We start from the raw sequence: 18616 nt of genomic DNA, 5'->3' as shown, positions 1-18616 counted from the left end.
AAAATTTATATTTTGAATTTTATTTGTTGACTTTTATTTTTATTTTTTTATGTGATTTAATATGAATAATTAATTCTTTAAAAGAAAAAGATATTAATATATTAATCAATGATTCATATTAATCTATATCATAAATTAATAAATTAAAGGATTGAAGTAGAAAAAAATGTAAAGTTAAGTATCATTGTCAATAAAATTATTAGGATCGAATGATAATTAGTACAATAAATACAATTAGGTCAAAAAATTTAAAAGAAGTAACCGCGGCAACGGACCCAACTAAAAAACGAAGTTGGACTAAAAAACGAACAAAACCGTCATTAAGGAATCATACCATTGTCATTCGCATTCGTTTTCTGTGGCAGTGTTGTGTTGCTTGTTGGTAGCTGGTGATAGATAGAAAAGAGTAACAAGAAAGAAAGCGAAAGAGAAAAAGAAATTAGAAAGATGGTGGAAGCTTGTGTGGTGCAAGGTTCAATTCTGAAGAAGGTGATAAAGATCACAAAGAAAGTGGTAACTGATGGAGCCAACTTGGTTTTCTCCCCCGCCGGTTTCTCCCTGAAAGCCACCAATCGTTCATTAGGGGCAACTGTAGCCGTCGTCCTCCCCGGAGATGCTTTCGACCATTACCACTGCGACCACACAGTCGCCATTGCCCTCGACCTCCACTGCATGTCCCGGATCTTTCATGTAACCTCCGATGATGAAATCATCACCATGCAAGACTGTCGCGGACGAGAGGATGTCACAGTCCTCATCGAGACTCCATGTGAGTTTCTTATCTCTCATTCTCTTCCACTTCAAAATTTATACTTTTATAAACATAGGTGTGTTGCAGGTCATGGCAAGATATCGGAGTTTACGATAATGAAAGAGATAAGTACAGACAACCCACGACAGCTGCATCCGTTGCATATGCACCATCCCATTATTGAGACAGAGATCCTGGCTAGTCTAAGGATGCCTTCTCTTGTGTTTTCAACAATTTGCAGCGAACTCGCTGATAGTGGGGACGATGGTTATTATTTTGCTTCTTTTATTTTTTCATGTTTTTTAGTGATTCTTGCTGGTTTACTTTGCAATTAGATTTGATGGAGTTGTGTTTCGTATTAATTGTAGTTACGATTAAGATTATTGAGGAGAAGGGGAAGACGGTCAAGTTTATCACCAAAGGGGAACTTGGGACTTCAATGGTAGTGTGCAGGCATAATGTTGATGTCGACAGGGTAACCATCGTTATAGCCTTTTTATATGTTGAATGCATGCTTCTAGTGATTTACATTAGATTCTTTGATGTGGGTATGGATAGAATTCAGTGATTTAGATTTACATTAGATTCTTTGATGTGGATTTACATTAGATTCTTTGATGTGGATTTGCATTAGATTCTTTGATGTGGGTATGATAGAATTCAGTAATTTAAACTGCAGACTGATGGGTTTATGTGATGCATATACAGGTGGAGGAAGCAATTGTGATAGAGATGAATGAGACTGTGAGCGTGACATTTTCATTGAGGTTGATAAATTCTTTTGCAAGGGGAGCAGAGTCATTGTCTGAAACAGTCGATATCAATTTCTTAAGAGATAAGCCTTCTGTGGTTGAGTACAAAATTGCCCAGACTGGTTATGCTCGCTTTTATTTGCATCCTAGCAAAGAACACTAAACAGGACGAGATCTAGGAGAAGATAAAACCTCAAGAGTAGGTGCTCTGATGGGACTTTTAAATTCGATTGCAGGATTTGTTATCTGATGAGATTTTAGATTCGGTTGAAGGATTTCTTAGACATTTTAAACATATGTTTGAGCTAAAATTCGAAATTCAGTATTTGTTTTGTATGTGTTTATGTTTTTCTTCCCTTCCAATTTATTTTGCACATTTTGTGGTAATGAGCTATAGTTTTTAAAACGGAGAATAGATCTATTATCACTCCGTATTTTTCAAAATACAAGCATGATCCGAACAGATTTGCTACAGAGCAGGATTGATGGAGGTAGCATATTGTGTGACTACAAAGCTTTGATGTCAAGGCTGCTGTGTGTTCTGTTCTCACTTGCTGTAGCAAAAAATGTGGGAACGTAAGGATAGAAAGATTAGAAAACTATCAAAACTTTTTCTAAACTAAAAAACACATACTTCCAGCTAACTGAACTCTTTCTACAGTTCAAGCAAACCAAATTAGATTGTTTAAACCAAACTATCCTAAATTACGTCCAGTTATTTCTAATTGATTTTGAAAAAGGTTAGGCTATGGTTTATTAGTGTGCTCTTCCACTTAGCCAGCCAGAGTTAAAATGCAAAGGTGTATATGGTAAAGACAGATACTTACAGAACAGTAAAGAAAGTATTTGAAATGTAGAATAGTGAACCTTCCTTGCAGTGATGAAGGTAAACAGATGTACCAGACTCTTACTATTGAAAATTATAAAATGTCTAGCAAATATTGGGAGGAAAAGAATAAAACATTAATGTTAGAAAATCAAAATTGTTCTCCGTATTGATTATCGTAACAATGTATAAGTTATAAAGGAACAAGAAAGTATATAATGAGATAAAGGTAAATTTATAACTGTTAAGTCAATCGGTGGTCAGGTCTGTTAAAGATGGTGACTGGAACATAAGCAATGCGCAGAATTGGAAAACTACTATCAATATCAGTTGCCCAGATCAATTTTACCATCCGCATTGGATATGTATAAGTTTCTCTCCCTACAACAAATAGACAAATAAACAGGCCGCACTATCTCGTATAGATTGGTAATGCTGATAAACATTCTCTCAAAGCCCAATGACAAACTGGTGAAGGAGCAGTTATGGCAATAGAACATCAGCAGTTGTTGAATATGGTACAGTGATGAACTTCGACCACACATATCAAACTTAAGGAAGAAAATCATATCTTAGACCAATCTGAAGAACTTGATCCGTCTTATTGCCTCCAATCTTCACCAGCATAAACTGCATGATCTCCGAGCTCCTCCTCAATCCGAAGTAACTGCATCAAGATTCAAATAGTAAATGTTATGTTTTCTACTCTTTGTTACGCTTTACCAGAATAAATGACAATACTTACAAGATGAACTTCATATCTACATGAGAGCCAGAAATAAATTAAGTTTGGCCTACTTTTTTTCTTGGCTTTTACTTTTATAAGTAGAATAAGCTATACAAGTTCAACATTTTGTGTATTTGTTCAATTCAAAAGGCTATTTTTAATTTTAAGAGCTTCTGTGATATTGTTAATGACCTAGTTTTTTCTTTTAAGAGAAACCTAAATAAAACAAACTAAAAAAGCTGATTGAAAATTCTGTTAGTTACGAGCGGATCAAGCAACATCAACAAGGATTGTAAAGATGAATATTCTAAGGAAAACAAAAGAACCTCAGGTAATCCCTATGTTTCTTGTAGTTAACATCTTAATAAAAACTCGAAACTGCTTACTATTTAAAAGAAGTGCAGAAATTGCGTTAAAAAAAATATTTCAAGGTGAAGTTTTGCAAAAACTTCAAGCCAAATAAACATTTACGGATAAAGTAATATATCATTGGTTGAATGAAGTCTTTAAGGGGCAAAGCAAGCCTACACAAGATTACTTTTAACATGCAATTTATCATAAAGAATAAAGAAACATCTACAAATGCCACAAATTTCACCATCAAGACAGATAGAATGAGGAGACTCGAGGAATAACATTTACAGGTATTACTGCTATCGCGAAAATAAACAGAGCAAATTGGCATATTGACAAGCAGCATTGAACAAAATTTACAGGTTGTAAAACCACCAGCTGTACACTACTGATATTGAAAATATACTACCTACCAAAGAAAACAGACACCTTACGATAAACTGGTGAGTTGGGAATGTAAGTAGATAAATAATCTGGAAGCATGACAATAATGCAGTAAAATCATCAGCATAAGAATTAGAATGACACCTGATTGTACTTTTCTAGCCGCTCTCCTCTGCAAGGAGCACCTGATTTAATCACACCAGAAGCAAGGCCAACAGATAAATCAGCAATGAAAGAATCTATGGTTTCGCCACATCTATGGGATGTTATCACTCCCCAATGTGCTTCCTTTGCCTGCTTCACCACGTCAATGACCTCTGTAACAGTTCCAACTTGGTTGACCTAGGTTACAACAATAAATCATCACATTTCAATATTTATTTTCTTCAAGAAAATAGAAGGATAACTGCAGAGGAGAATTAATAACTTCTCCCAAATGATTTATAGAAAAGTACACGGACAATGTTACAGGCATTTACATGGTAATACTAACAATGCTGTAGCTTGCACGTTATTTTTTTTTATTTCGCTTTATAGGTTAACTCTTTTGTTTGGGGTTTATTTCTTCTATTGCAATTTGCTGATGTGAGAATGCACAATCACTAAAATAGGGCAGTAGAGAAGTCAGTTACAGCTTTTTCTTTTTCAACCTTTTGTGCGTTTGTAGCTGTCACTGCTTATATGTGTTGGTTTCACAGCCACCCAAATAGTTCACTCTTTAAATCCATGGTAGAAGTCAACAAATCTAACAGTTGTGTTGTGGTATTCAAATATCAAACACATACAACTAAATTTCAGATTGGTAAGACTCCAAGGAGGCAAGAACTTTCCGTATGTTTTCTGACGAGCCATGTACACCATCTCACCAACTAAAACATAAGAAATCTTAGATGTTGATGGAAATGGATGATGAAGAACCAAAGGATGAAGAGATAGAGCTAATAGAAAGAAATGGAGTGACAATTGTGACCACTACTAATGGGGACAAATCTCATTTGTCCATCGCTTTGTCTGGACGCCTAATTATCAAACTATGAGGTTAAGTGGTCTTTATAACAAGTTAGGCAAATTTTAATTAACAGTAGTAGCACACATAACTTCTTAGACCTGGATCTTTCATCTTGCTAAGAAATTAGGACGCAAAATTGGAATCTATAAAACCCCTTTCAATTACCGTTGCTGATGGGACTTGAAATGCTCAAAATACCTGTAGACATTTTCTTTGGCAACAACAAAATTACAAATTTACTTCTGATGCGATGGTATTACCTTTGGGGTGTTGTGATTTGGTTCAAAGATTTCAATGGCTGTCCAACTTAAGTCCAATCACGTGAGACTTAAGAAGCTGCAAATGGAATTTACCGTTGAAGGAAAACGGTTTATTTTGAGGGAAGCCAACCCTTAAAGCAAAAAGATATTAATAATAAAACCTTTACTGATTCAATCCAGCAAGGGGCCCAATTGTGATTTTATATTTGAACACGTCTGCCAATCCTTTTGAAGTTCCTACGTGCCTGCTGAACTCTACTAATGCAGAAATTCTCAATTTACCAGTTGAGATAGATTATCTCATCACAGAATTCAGGGACATATTTGCTGAGCCAAAAGACCTAGGACCTACCACCTTGTAGAATTAGGCCTGATTATGGAAATTCCTTTAAAGGAAGGTTCCATTCCTTTCAACATGAGACCTTAGGTACTCCACTATTGAAAAAGATATAGTGGATAATCTAGTTGATGAAATGCTTAACCAGGTAATTATTCAAAAAATTACGGGCAAACTGTGTTTACATTTCTCTTCCTTTACAAAACCTAGCTTTGCTATTTATGAACTTCCATTTTCTCGAGAATCAACTTTTTCCAATATCTGTGGATATTAACCCCTCAACTTAATTCTGAAACAGGATTGCTTCCATTCCATAAACAATGGAGTTTAGTATGTAATATTTAAAAACAAAAACATCATATATATATATATATATATATATATTATATATATATTATATATATATATTATATATATATATATATATATATGTGTGTGTGTGTGTGTGTGCGCGTGTGTGTGTGTGTATAATTTTTCGTCAGGCAAAACAAAATACTTCAAAGTTATTCAAGTCACAAAAGTTACCTTAAGTAGGAGGGCATTACAGGCAGACTCAGTTATTGCTTTCTCAATGCGTTTTGCATTTGACATCAAGAGATCATCCCCAACAATCTGCAACCATATAAAGAAAAAACTACACAATCAGAAGCCAATTTCTGTAATAAGGCATTGATATACTAACAATCAATTTGTTACTATTTTTTATTAAAAATGTACACTGTTATAATTTAAAACATTGTGCAAACTCCAAAATGGTAAAGCCTACTGCATGGTACAATCTTTGCTAAACAAATTAACTATACAGAGAATGAATTGACATTAACTCAAACAAAATATTAATTGATTAAAATTCTAAGAAAAAACTAATACCTGACAAATCCCAAGATTTGAGATATACTTGATATGTTCCCAATCTTCCTTGTCAAATGGATCTTCTATTGACACAATAGGGTATTCTACGAATTCAAAAAGAAAAATCCAAAATAAACACAAAGCACATGCTGAATAAATGATAACATTCCCGATAAGCAAATCTTAAGATAAAATGGTGTACCCGAGCATAGTTCCTTGTACAACTGTATCATATCCTCCGCTGACTTAAAATTCTGTCCAGATTTTTGAGGAGATTGAAAATCTAGATCATATCTTTTACCTATAAGAGGGAAAAAGCATATCTAAAAGACGGCAAAACCTGGTCAAATTTATTCAAAGGTAAAAGGAGCCCAAAAAGTAGAAGGGGTTTTTAACAACATGAGGTGAGGAAAAGAAGAAAACAGTCAATAGTGAAATATTGTAACATATTGCAGTAGCTATGCTCATAAGTTAACTATCAAGCATAGTATTAATATCCTCTCTATATAAAATAGAATAGTTATCTTGAATAAGAGTATTTTTAGGAACTATTCTTCAACAAGAGAGGTTAAGGATATCTTTTAACAGTATTTATATTTTTCAAATTTATTTCTAAATTAAATTAAAATAACCCAGTATCATAATTTAATTTGCTTATAAAAAAATCTAAAGATATAATTTTTATGTTTAAAAGTATTTATTTGTTATGAAATTTAATTATTATAATATAAATTTTATGAAAAATATTTATTTATTGTAAATTTAGTTGTATAAAATAACCATTCATCCTATGCACTGAACAGGCTAAAGTATTAGTTAAAAATAAAACATTAAAATGATCATGCATGACAAAAAAATCAATAACGGGCTCTTTTGAGATTGAAATTCATAACAATCACCCATGGTCATCCTATACCACTTTTAAAGTCTATCTCTTACTCTTTCAAACCCTTATTTAGCTCTCTAAATTGAATAAATTAAAAGTGGTTACCCTGTAACTCCCCCTCCTATCCAAATAAATAACAATTATCACATACCAGGTCATGTAATACTTGAATAACAAGATTCAGAATCCAAGTTGAAAATGGCATATCCCTAACTGGAATTATAGCCATGATTGAAGTATTATTTGGAGATAATATGTTATTTTTACATCTCTTAGAAAGTAAACTATACAGTAAAACAGTTAGCAAAGCACTGCTGCAACAGTCAAATTATAATAACAATAAGCAATATTCAAGTAAGCTAGTATCACCAAATTCTATCTTCTCAAGAATCTAAAAGTAAAAAAGGATAGAAACTTATGCTTACCTATGCAAAAATTTGTAGCAGCAACATCAAGAGCTATCTTTATTTTGTCGTTATAACCAGTTCTGCTAATGGCCTCCTTAACAAGATCCAGGGCTTCTCTAAAGCTGTTGATACTTAAATACAGTCAGCTAAAAAATAGAAATAAAATAAAAAGACCTTCAAAAGTAATGCTATTAGAGTTGAGAAATACTTCTATAACGAGATTAGCCAGGTAAAAATTTCATGAATATGTATTAATTTGATATTTAAAAAAACATACAAATTTGACATTGAATCTTTAGTTGCTTAAAGATCTAAATAGTTAGCTGAAAATAACATTAATAATAATAAAAAACATGTAAGATAAGATTAATAAAACCCACCCATTAATATTAATTTTTAGAGTGTACTCACATGAGAGTAACTTAATCTATTAATGTAGTCTCTCTTCAACAATGACTTGTCACTCATCTTATTTTAAATTTACAGTCGAAATTCTATGGAATTAATTCTGCATATGTATTTTGTAACTTCAAACCACTTCTTTTTCTATTTAAATCTGCACACTTTAGATTCTAAGTTATATGTTTATATTTCACCTGAATTTAAAAGTATTCGTACACATAGGAAACTAGCTGGTTTAGTGATCCTAAAATACAAATGGCAATCATAAAACATAGCAATCTTTTACCATGTAGAAGAAAACATAATAATTATCACATACAACACTTTGGCAAACAACATAGTGATGCCTTAGCACTCTCACTTTTATTAAAAACATGCCGCAGTTCAAATATGTTGACTAAAATAAAATGCTAGTTTAAGAGGAAAATAAAAATAAGTTATTTTCATCACAAGCTTATCACAGATTTCTAAGGAATAGAGATATCACATCCATGTATCCAACAAATGACAATGTACAGTTAGAGAAATTAAAATTACACCAGTAGAACAAAAAGTGAAATTATATTCGATAAAATACAATATACAGCAGTTTTTGGAGAGATTTTTTGCTTTCTTTCTTTCCTTCTAAAATGGAGACTTTTCCCCTATTTTATGCTATTCATTTAACAGTTAAGAACTTCATAGAAATTTATGGTGCCATGTGATCCACATAACTGACTAAAAAGTGGAAAAAGGCTTTGTTGTAGTTAACGTAAATCATTTCCAAAAGCTGTTGATGTCAAATAATTCAATAAAATAGAAAGCTTGCCTGGAGATATTAGGAGCATAGCCACCATCTTCACCAACATTACAGTTATGTGCACCAGATTTTTCTGTAATGACAGCCTGCCCTTTTGTCATCAACAATAAATAAATGTATCAGCTTTAACATGACATCTGCAAGTGATTATTAATATTCTTTGATCCATTATTGATGGAAAAACATGTGAATGAGATGGGAAATGGCAGATTGGATTTCTAAATCAATGAAGACCAAATACCACCAAATTGTGAGAAAAACCAAACATAAAAACTATAGTAGTACCAGTACTAGTAATAGAATAAAATCTAAACGTTGTAAGCCTGCTAAACAACAATCTAACCAAATCCCATGCAGCTAAACTTGATATGTTTCTAGCTCGGGAACATACTAATGAGTGCAGTTAAAAGAAAAGATCCCTAAAGACAGAAAGTAAAAGCAATAGGATAGAATAAAAATAAAAGAAGAAATCAAGCAAAACCACCTTTAAGTGATGATAGGTCTCAGTACCCATTCTCAGTGCTTCCTCAAATTTGCTTGCTCCAATTGGGAGAACCATGATTTCCTAATACGAATTATAGAAGAAATAAAGGGTCCAAATAACATAGGAAATTATATCTGCTTAGAAGGTCTGAAAATAAAGAACAAAATAAAACACAACAAATTGCTAAAGTTATGCCCTAAATGATTAAATCTGTGTTGGTTACAATGAAAATGTATAAGCTAGTTACCATAAAAATGTATGAGACCCAGGTTATTTTACTATTGATTTGAAATGCAATGTAATATTTCCATATTCATTTGTCATTTAATTTCACTATTCATTACTTTATTAGATATAAGGAACACAAGCCTAATGGAGGCAAGATTGGCAGAACGCTAATGAGAATGTCTAAGAAACTAAACTACAAAAGAAACTTTACCTGAATGGCCAGAGTACTCCCCGCATGTTTTCCACCACTTATTACAGTGAAGGCGGGAACAGGAAGTGTTGGGTTGGTTTTTCCAGACAGGTCAGCAATGTGCTTGTAAAGTGGTACCTGGTATGCTTTTGCTTTTATTTCCATGATATTGTGACTGAACATATATACTTAATTCCAGATTAAAAGTTAAATGAACTTATAGAAATATTAATTGACACTCATACCTCCTTTTCAGCAGCACCAGCTTTACAAGCAGCAATGGACACAGCTAATATAGCATTGGCTCCAAGTTCCCCCTGCAAATAACATTAGAAACAGAAAAGATAAAATAGAATGAATATTGGGGGGACCTATCTCGTTAAGATGAATTATTCAAGAATGCATGTATAAGTTCTGTCCACAACAAATGCATGATATAAGAATCAGTCTCACGAACTGCCTTTATCAAGCTCTCCAGAAGAATATACAAGAAAGGTGATCACTAGAAATTATCATGAGAAAATTATATCGTGGATTTGAACTATTTGAAACCAAAAAGGAAACTAAGTACGCACGAACCAAGAGAAAAGCAAATAATGCTTCTATAACATCATCATGTATGAATTTATCATATTTCCAACAGCCGATGTTTTATGATTGTAGCTGACTAGCCGATACAAAAGCATCTACTTTACAGCATTTCAGAAATAAAGAATCTTATCGAGACTTCCATTCCTTTAGTGAAAAGAATCAGAAATTGGTCAGTTTGCTGATCTGAGTTGTATCCATCAACTTAACTAAGAAATCTAAGTCCTTGACCAGAGAAAGGCAGAAAACCAAAAGATAATATTATTCAACCTTTCATAGCATTTTACCTAATTAGTAGCCAAATTCATTTTGAAATGTAAAACAGTCGAAGAAGCATTGAACGAAACCAAAAGTAATACGGCATATTAACAACCAATTGAATGACTTCAAAGCGCAGAATCGTTAAATCACCTTCTTCTCAGTTTTGTCGAGGTCAATCATGGCCTGATCAATCTGCGACTGAAGCGTGGGATCCATACCGACCAATGCCTCAGATATTTTGTCATTGATATTTTTAACGGCTTTGGCCACGCCATTTCCGAGATACACTCCTTTGTCTCCATCCCGTAGCTCGACAGCTTCGTACCTGAAAGGAATCATGAACCAGCAAAACCGACAATGAATTGAACGACAGCGACGAATAAAACGGTGAGAGCGATTGCGGCTAAAAGGAAGAGTAAGAAGGTTTACATGCCGGTGGAGTTGCCGCTAGGAACCGAAGCGCGAAACACTCCTTTGTTAGTGTGCAAGTCGACTTCGACGGTTGGAATCCCTCTGCTATCGAGGATCTGTCTGGCCTTGACCTTTGTTATCACCGATTGCACTGCTTTTCTCATGTGATTCGACTGCGGTCACCGCAAAAAAAAACATGCTGAGAAATTCCGATGAGAAGTGAGAGAAAGAGAAAACACGAAAAGAGACGAGAGGCAGAGAGATACGATGAAGAGAACGGGATCGGAGGTCTTGGCCCTAACGGCGGCATTGACGGCATCTTCGAGTTTTCGGGAAAGTAAGTGCTTATCCAGGTACTCTTGCACTGACATTTCCACAGTCACCTGCTTCTTCTTCTGCTGTTTAAAATCTTACTCAGCTCAGAATATTTGTGAGTGTGAGTGTGAGTGTGTTCCCACGCCCCCTTTCTCTCTTCTTCCGCTGGCAAAACGCTATTCGACACAGTTGCTGCTGCTTCCCGGTGTGGTAGAAACTAGAAAACCACTCTCGTTAAACGTCGTCGTACGATTAAATAAATTATTTCCTTTTTTCTCACAAATACTTCATTTCCTTTATTCCGATAAAATAACAGTTCAACTACTTCAAATTATTCCACTAAAAATACAATTCAAATAATTTATAGAGAAATTTGTTATATATATATATATATAGTTATTTAGTTAGTTCATTTTACAATAATTATTTTAAGGTATATTTTTGTCACATACTTTTTTAAGTCATAACCTATCTTTTATGCTTTTTTTTAATAGTATAGATGATTTAACTCGCTAAATATAAAAATTAAAGTCTAGTTTTAGTAGAGAGATAGCACTATTATGATGTCAAAATTGATGCTGAAGTCTTTAAAAACACAAAAAAGAAGCCCCATTTTTTCACAAAATAACTTATTTATAATATGAAAATTATTATTTAGTGTATAATCGCACGTCATCATGGTTTATGTGAATCTCTGGATCAAATGGAACTGAATTTTTTCATTTATGGTAAAAAAAATAAACTATCACAATTTAAACGTTGTAAAATTTGACTAAGATCTTGTAATAACTTCTTTTTTCTTATTGATAATTTATCTTCACAATCCTTGAGTACAGATTAATGACGCAAATATTTAGAAATGACTTGATTAAAATTAACTACTATGATATGTTACCTCCAGATAAAAAATATAAAGAAATTGGTTAGTTAGAGAGTGCGTAGGAAAGGAGATAGAGAATAGTACGTAACAAACAGTAAGCAATGGAATCATCCTTGATTTAATGTAGTGTGTTATAATTCAGTTCTCTAATAGAATACAGACCATTGAACATGTATCATCATCAAATAGTATCCCTCCCTTCTCTATGCAACTACAAATGCACTAGATGAACCTGCAAAGTGACGAATTGACCCTAATAAACCTTTTGCAGCCCCAAAATGTTTGATTCTGTATACACCAGGAGTTGCATCCTGCGGGATTCTCCATTCTATGGTGGCTTTACTGTGAGAACTGAGTTTGAAAGGCCTTGACCATTTGAAGCGCAAGCAAAAATCATCATCGTCATAAGCAGAAACCCAAGTAGTCTTTCCTTGGAGAAATTCCACCAGGGAAAATGTACCTTCAGTCATAAGGTCATTACGAGGGCATGCAGACCAGAAAGTAACAGACACCATGTCACCTCGCTTAAAGGTGGAGTTTTTGGGAACATCAGAGCTACAATCCCCGAACTTCACACCAATAGGGGTTGCATCCATCACAACCGGAGTTAAGAGGCTTATTTGCTTATCTAAGAGATCTGGGGGCTGAGGACCTGGTTCTACTGGCTGACCACTGATGAGAGCACGTGCAAGCTTCGTAAACTCCTGAATGTAAGCACTCAGTGTGTGTGGACCGTACAGCGTGGAAGCACCCTGGTAACATGAAAATTGAAGTTAAGAAGATGAACATGATGGTTGCATTGTTACATCTCTTGCCAATATGAAATTATGTTATTTGATAATAAGTTGCATAGCTACAAGCATAAACTTTTACTAATGCTGCAGTAATCTAAAAGTGTTTGTTCCATGCTTTATGTCTCTTTTCACAAGTGTAACTGACCTCATATCTCTGCATCTCGTACTCTTCGTAAGTAGTCACATACTGTGAATAAGTATTGGTCAACCCCGCTATAACAACATGAATGTTGCTACCGAAGCCTTTGTTGCCACTTAGCACTGTTCTGACTGCATCACGAAGTCGCCTCCCAGCCATTGTTGTGAATTCTGTCAGAATTAAAACAGTTACTAAAAGCATGAGAATTCAACGAAATGCATAGGCTCACAACAATTCACAAACACTACAAATTCAAATATCAATCTGCAAGGGAAATGAAATAAGACATCGAATATTAAGAAAGGCATTGATTTTTTATTCCCATTTGTCCAAGGTTGTGGGTTGTTGAAACTTGAATGCTTCAAAACGCGGAAAATAGAAATTCCAATAATAACACTATAAGAAATTTTGACCATGAGCTCATACCTCCAGGTACACTAAGAATAACAAACTGCCCAACTCGGAGGATCTGGATTGGAAGTATTGAAGGCTGCAATTGAACATGAGATAATCAAGGTTCACATGAGTAAAAGTGCCTTGTGATATTAGAAAGAGATATCATCAAATAACGTTAAATACAGGTCCTGGAAAAACATTTGGCATAATAACTGGAGAAAATGCATAATAGGACTTCTATATGAAGAAAAAAAAAGACTTCTAGATGCAAGAGTGATACTATAAAATCAGTTTCCAATCAGCTTTACTGAATTTAGTAAGGAAATTATAGTGGACGTGCCAGGAAAAGTTATCCAAAACTCTGAGGAAAGTAAATAATCTGCTGAAATAGTCTCTATTCCCATCAATCCTCCATCTTTTTATACTTCAGATAACACAACATAATTGAAATGAGCTAGGAGATTATAACACATGTTATTCCTTATCATTGAGTCACTTACTGCCCAATCATATGGTAGCTTCATTTCACCAGTATCAAGCAAAATGGGCTTTGGGTGTTGACAGTCTATTTGCTCCTTGCCTGGTGTTTTAATTAAGTTGCGAACCAGCTTCCAGAAAGGATTTCCCTGACATACGATTAAAAAGAATATGCAAACTTCTAAGATTATTTAAGAATACAACGCTAGGATAATAGTTAAGCTAGGTTCTTGATGAAGGTTACCTGATCATCACCTTGCTTAAAGTCAAAAGCTCCAGGTCCATCTGTTGTTCCAGCAGCAAAAGCGAATCCCATTGCAGCAGGGCATGTTTTTACGACCTCAGAAACACCAACTCTAGAAAGATTTACCTCAAGCTGGGACAAATCTATGAAAGCATGTCGGAAATCAACCTTCCCTTTAATCTGTTCAGATGCTCCATTGAATAGCTCCACAGCTTTTCTAAACTGTCTCTCTCCTATAATACGTGTACTTTCAAATTCATCTGGATAACTGCCACGTCAATTCATAGGGGGCACTTTAGCAAAAATCACGAAGCCTTCGGAATTTTGTAAGAAATTAAGAAGCAATGATCATCCAAAAAAAAAATTACCCAGGTCCTCGGCCATAGCACAATTCATTCTTTCCTCCACATGTACTATGATTGAAGTCACAAGGTCGACCAGTGTCTATACAAAAAGCTCCAAGCACATTTGGACTAACATCTCCACAGTTTGATTGACAAAATGCAGATACAAATTTAGGCTTGTCAACCTGCCTAAGGACACCTCTCACACGTCGAGCCACACTTGAAATTTTGGTTGCAGGTTTACCAGGAGGAGATTGGAATGAGGCTGCAATCTCCAGTAATTTATGGTCTGCACCATTAAGTTTGAAGTGAGATTAAAAGCATATTCATTTATTAATTACTATTGTTATCAGATATCCACCATTTTATGATCTATTTATAGCACATATATAAAGAAAGGTATCACATGCATGGTTCACAAGTTTGCTCAGTCAGGATATTTTAATCTTTTAAAAGTACATAGACAACCCCACTATCAAGACTTCATGACAAGACTTGTAAAACTTACAAGCCCCGGATCAGAGTTCAGAAACCATGTAACTAACTACATGAATTAATCCCCCACATTACCCTCTGTTCTGCTTATTTTTGGTTTTGCATACTCTTTGTTTGGAGGCTTTGCATGTCTTGTTATACCTTGTGTTTTGGTTAGCACAACCCTCGAATAAGAGAGAGAAACTGGCCAAAAAACCAAAACAAAGTGCACAGGATAAGTGTAGCTACCGAACAACAAGAGAAATGCAACAAACCGAGCACTGGCGGCAAACAACAAGAGCGCAACAAACTAAAATTGGGGCAGCACTCCACCAAAAGAACCTTCAAAACAAAATTGGGACAGCCAAACAAGCTCCAGAAACAGCAAAACAATCAGTTAAGCAGCCCACCTAAATGCTCAATAAATGAGAAACTAGGCCCAGATTTGTATACAGAATAGAGAACCAAGGCAGTGGTGACAATGACAAAAAGGAGCTCTAACACACCACCAAAAAAAGGACACCCTTGAGAACAAACAGGAATTCTGTTTGTTCATAAGATCTAGAGAACTAGCCTTTATTTATACTAACCATAACCTTAACTAATTAATAAACAAAACATGATTAAATAAGGAAATATGGTACAAATCCTCAAAGATAACGCAAAAAACAGGTTAAAGGATAATCTAATATATTCTAAAATATGATAAGACATTTTTATGTAATCCAGTTTTTAACAAAAAAGGGGAGAAATCCTTTGGTTAAACCACCATTTCATGCTAGAACAATGGACTCCCATGGCATACACTTGCAAAATCCGAAGTTATTTAATGCATGTACTAAATGGAAGAGAAGGTACTTGGCGCATCCATATAGCTAAAAGCAAAAAACTTACATGTATCATGAACGTTGGGAATTATGTTTGAAATTCTTCGAGGGATTCCATCATTTTCTAATCCAACAGAATCCATTCTTACAGACCCTTTTCGCTCAAACCAGTCTTCCATAAATCGTGCAGCTGCACCCTTATTATCCCCACTAATTAACGAGTTTGTTCGGCTCATTGAAGTACCATGAGTGGCAAACCAATTGAAACTTCCCGAAGGACCCCATTCATCATCAACAAACTTCAACAAAGTCATTTCTTTATCAACATTATACTTGTATTTGCTTCTCTCTGCCTCAGGGTTGTTGAGATAAGCACTGGGACTGCGATTTACACCAGCATCTAAGAGCTCTCCTGAAAGTTGGAGATAATTTATCTCAAACCATCAGATATCACCAAAGAGAGGGCAGAAATGACACAATAGGCTAACGTTTGGCTACCAACAACAAAAGCACTTGCTAGCAAATACATTAATGGCTTCAAAATGATGATAAACAAATTCTTAATACAGATAAAAAATATGTCAGTAAAACACAGCAGCCTAGAAGAAAATGACACAATAGGCTAAGTGTCTCACGTACGAGTGAAGGGCAATGCAAGATCCTTGCACTATTTCTGTAAATTACCTGCTTTTTATGATGAATACGTGACGATCCACTTGTTTTTATAATTTCCGGATCTTTTCATCTCTAAAGAATAAATTTTGAATATGAAATTTAAAGAAATTGATGCTGATGACACAGACAACTGAACCTGGATGTAAAACTAAAACTAACCAACTTGCTTCCTCAACTTTTTCATTTTTTTCTGACATGCTTTAACAGGATGCAAAATTTACCCACATGTGCTTCCGTTTTTTATAAGCAACCAAGGGATAAAGGACAGAGAAGGAATGACGAGCCTTTCCTTACCCTTATTGACAAATATTGATCCTGGCCGTAGATTTTCATGGGCTTGGACTACAGTATTCACAATGCCATCGACAATGACATCAAATGACTGCCGAACAAACCCAAGAGATGTCACAATGTACACGACATATTGGAGATAACCCCCAGGACCAGCATGAGTGTGAATTCCACTAATAGCCACATTCTTTTCAGTGTAAAGGTCACCATATCTGTCAAACAAAATTCAGTGCAAGATCAGGCACATAAAATAGGGATCAAACAAAATTAAATGGAAACAGCAGCTGCTATTCATGTTTGAGAACACACTCGCTGGAGAGTCCTAAATCTCAATGTGAACTCAAGAAACCCAGGTCAGATTCAAACAAACATCACTTGGTGTGACCAGGGTCAGTCATGCCTATTCAACAAGTGTGTCCTCCAACGGTTCACCTCCTTTTTTTCTGGCAGGTGGAGTGAGTGGTCATTAGCTGCATGTGAGGAGGATCTAGAACTGTATCATACCGGACCTCAAGATCTGAGAGGCCTATGACTCCTAAATCCTTAGGGCCTCTCCACTGGTAGCGTGTTAGAGTGAGTTGATCACAGTAAATGGCCAGACTTACCAATGTAGGTCAGCCATTTGTGACCTATTTACTCACCAAGATGGTCCACAACCCCTCAAACTCTAAGCCTGAAAGGCGCAGGCAGTTATTTGGCAAGCCATGAGTGGCTTGTTTGGCTTGGCGGTTATAAGAAAATCTGTGCTATAATCAATCTTCCATAATTTCTATAAGTTATCATAGTAATCTCTTGAGAGTAATTAGATTAAAGAAGTCACTGTTGATACCTTGCTTTCAGCCTCTCAATCACTTTGATGACCACAAGCTGAGAAGCCATGCAAGCATCGAGGTTCACAAAAACTACCCGGTTACCCTCAGGCTGAGCAACAATAAAAGCTCTAGCTCGCAGCCTGAAGTGAACCCCAGATGCAATTTGCTCCGCGTTAGCATAACCCATCATATTGACATCAGCTGCAGGACCAGTAATGTCATAACTTCCAACACCAATCAAGTACTCAGAATCGGAGTGCACAGCATCACTCCTAAGTAGTAGTAGCAGCAGCAGCAGCAAAAGGGTCCACACTCGCATGGTTGCAGATGCTTTTCAAAGGAAAAAAGGGAAGGGAACTCTATCACACCCAAATGCAAAGCAAAAACAAAACCGGTTTTTAAGCTCCCCAAGTTCTTCTCTTCCCCTGCACAAATCACACCCAACAACTTCCAGTTATTGAAAAAAAAAACACAGATAGAAATTTAAAAACTTCCAAAACAAGCGCCTCCAATCTCGCAATCAGTCAAAGCCAGAATATATAATAACTATGCTTGAACGTATGAACATGATAAATTACAGAAACAACAAAGGGTAATTTAGTTTCTCACCACCCAAATGCAAAGCGCGATCAAGAGACCATGATGAAGTAATCTAAGCTGTCTGTGAATTGCAGAAAAACAGCCCCTGAAAATGAATGGGGAAAAACAAAATTGAGAGAGAAAGAGAGAAAAGGTTGAGTCCAATGAAGCCAATGGAAAGGAAATAAGAATGGTTGGTTGAGTGTGTGGGAACTGACACGGTTTTGGAGTGAAGTTTCCTCTTTCTAATACATCCTATTTAAGGTGAATTTCACCTTGCTCATTGCATGGATCAACCCATTCAAAATCAGGTACTAAGTGTAAACATTATTTAAGCTTTTTGTCTTTTCTGTTACATGGGAATATGAATCACAGAATAAATTTTACTTATTAATTTAATTAGTAATATATTGAGTAAATTAAGATAATATTTCAATATTTTTTTTAAAAAATACTCGTAT

At 35.2% G+C, this 18616-nt stretch overlaps 3 protein-coding genes across 4 annotated transcripts; 1 reads left to right on the top strand and 2 right to left on the bottom strand.

Annotated features, from left to right (window-relative positions):
• Window positions 1–330: 330 nt before the first annotated feature.
• Window positions 331–1828, top strand: LOC114195516 (proliferating cell nuclear antigen-like). Its single transcript, XM_028086016.1, has 4 exons — window positions 331–769; window positions 839–1018; window positions 1120–1226; window positions 1460–1828. Exons 1-4 carry the CDS (start codon window positions 448–450, stop codon window positions 1664–1666), a joined length of 816 nt encoding a protein of 271 aa, XP_027941817.1. The 5' UTR covers window positions 331–447; the 3' UTR covers window positions 1667–1828.
• Window positions 1829–2498: 670 nt separating this feature from the next.
• On the bottom strand, window positions 2499–11465 carry LOC114194643 (cytosolic enolase 3). The gene is made up of 13 exons (XM_028084991.1): window positions 11175–11465; window positions 10927–11081; window positions 10648–10822; window positions 9894–9965; window positions 9670–9786; window positions 9231–9311; window positions 8756–8832; window positions 7564–7667; window positions 6455–6553; window positions 6271–6356; window positions 5926–6012; window positions 3939–4136; window positions 2499–2996 (listed from the first exon to the last, which is right to left on the bottom strand). Exons 1-13 carry the CDS (start codon window positions 11277–11279, stop codon window positions 2931–2933), a joined length of 1422 nt encoding a protein of 473 aa, XP_027940792.1. The 5' UTR covers window positions 11280–11465; the 3' UTR covers window positions 2499–2930.
• A 719-nt stretch (window positions 11466–12184) lies between these two features.
• LOC114194394 (neutral ceramidase 1-like) lies at window positions 12185–18400 on the bottom strand. 2 transcript variants are annotated; one of them, XM_028084580.1, is made up of 11 exons: window positions 18186–18400; window positions 17594–18001; window positions 16768–16976; window positions 15866–16210; window positions 15068–15175; window positions 14522–14786; window positions 14154–14421; window positions 13933–14058; window positions 13463–13526; window positions 13043–13206; window positions 12185–12855 (listed from the first exon to the last, which is right to left on the bottom strand). In XM_028084580.1, the coding sequence occupies exons 2-11, from the start codon at window positions 17893–17895 to the stop codon at window positions 12307–12309; spliced, it is 2400 nt and encodes a 799-aa protein (XP_027940381.1). In that variant the 5' UTR covers window positions 17896–18001; window positions 18186–18400; the 3' UTR covers window positions 12185–12306. The 2 variants fall into 2 exon arrangements, with proteins under 2 accessions (XP_027940381.1, XP_027940382.1); XM_028084581.1 differs by lacking the exon at window positions 15068–15175 and having other exon boundaries at window positions 18186–18399.
• Between the last annotated feature and the right edge of the window lie 216 nt (window positions 18401–18616).

This window comes from Vigna unguiculata, chromosome 8 (genome assembly GCF_004118075.2).
Source record: "Vigna unguiculata cultivar IT97K-499-35 chromosome 8, ASM411807v1, whole genome shotgun sequence".
In the NCBI taxonomy this organism is placed as follows: domain Eukaryota; kingdom Viridiplantae; phylum Streptophyta; class Magnoliopsida; order Fabales; family Fabaceae; genus Vigna; species Vigna unguiculata.
This window is presented reverse-complemented; position numbering and strand designations above follow the sequence as displayed.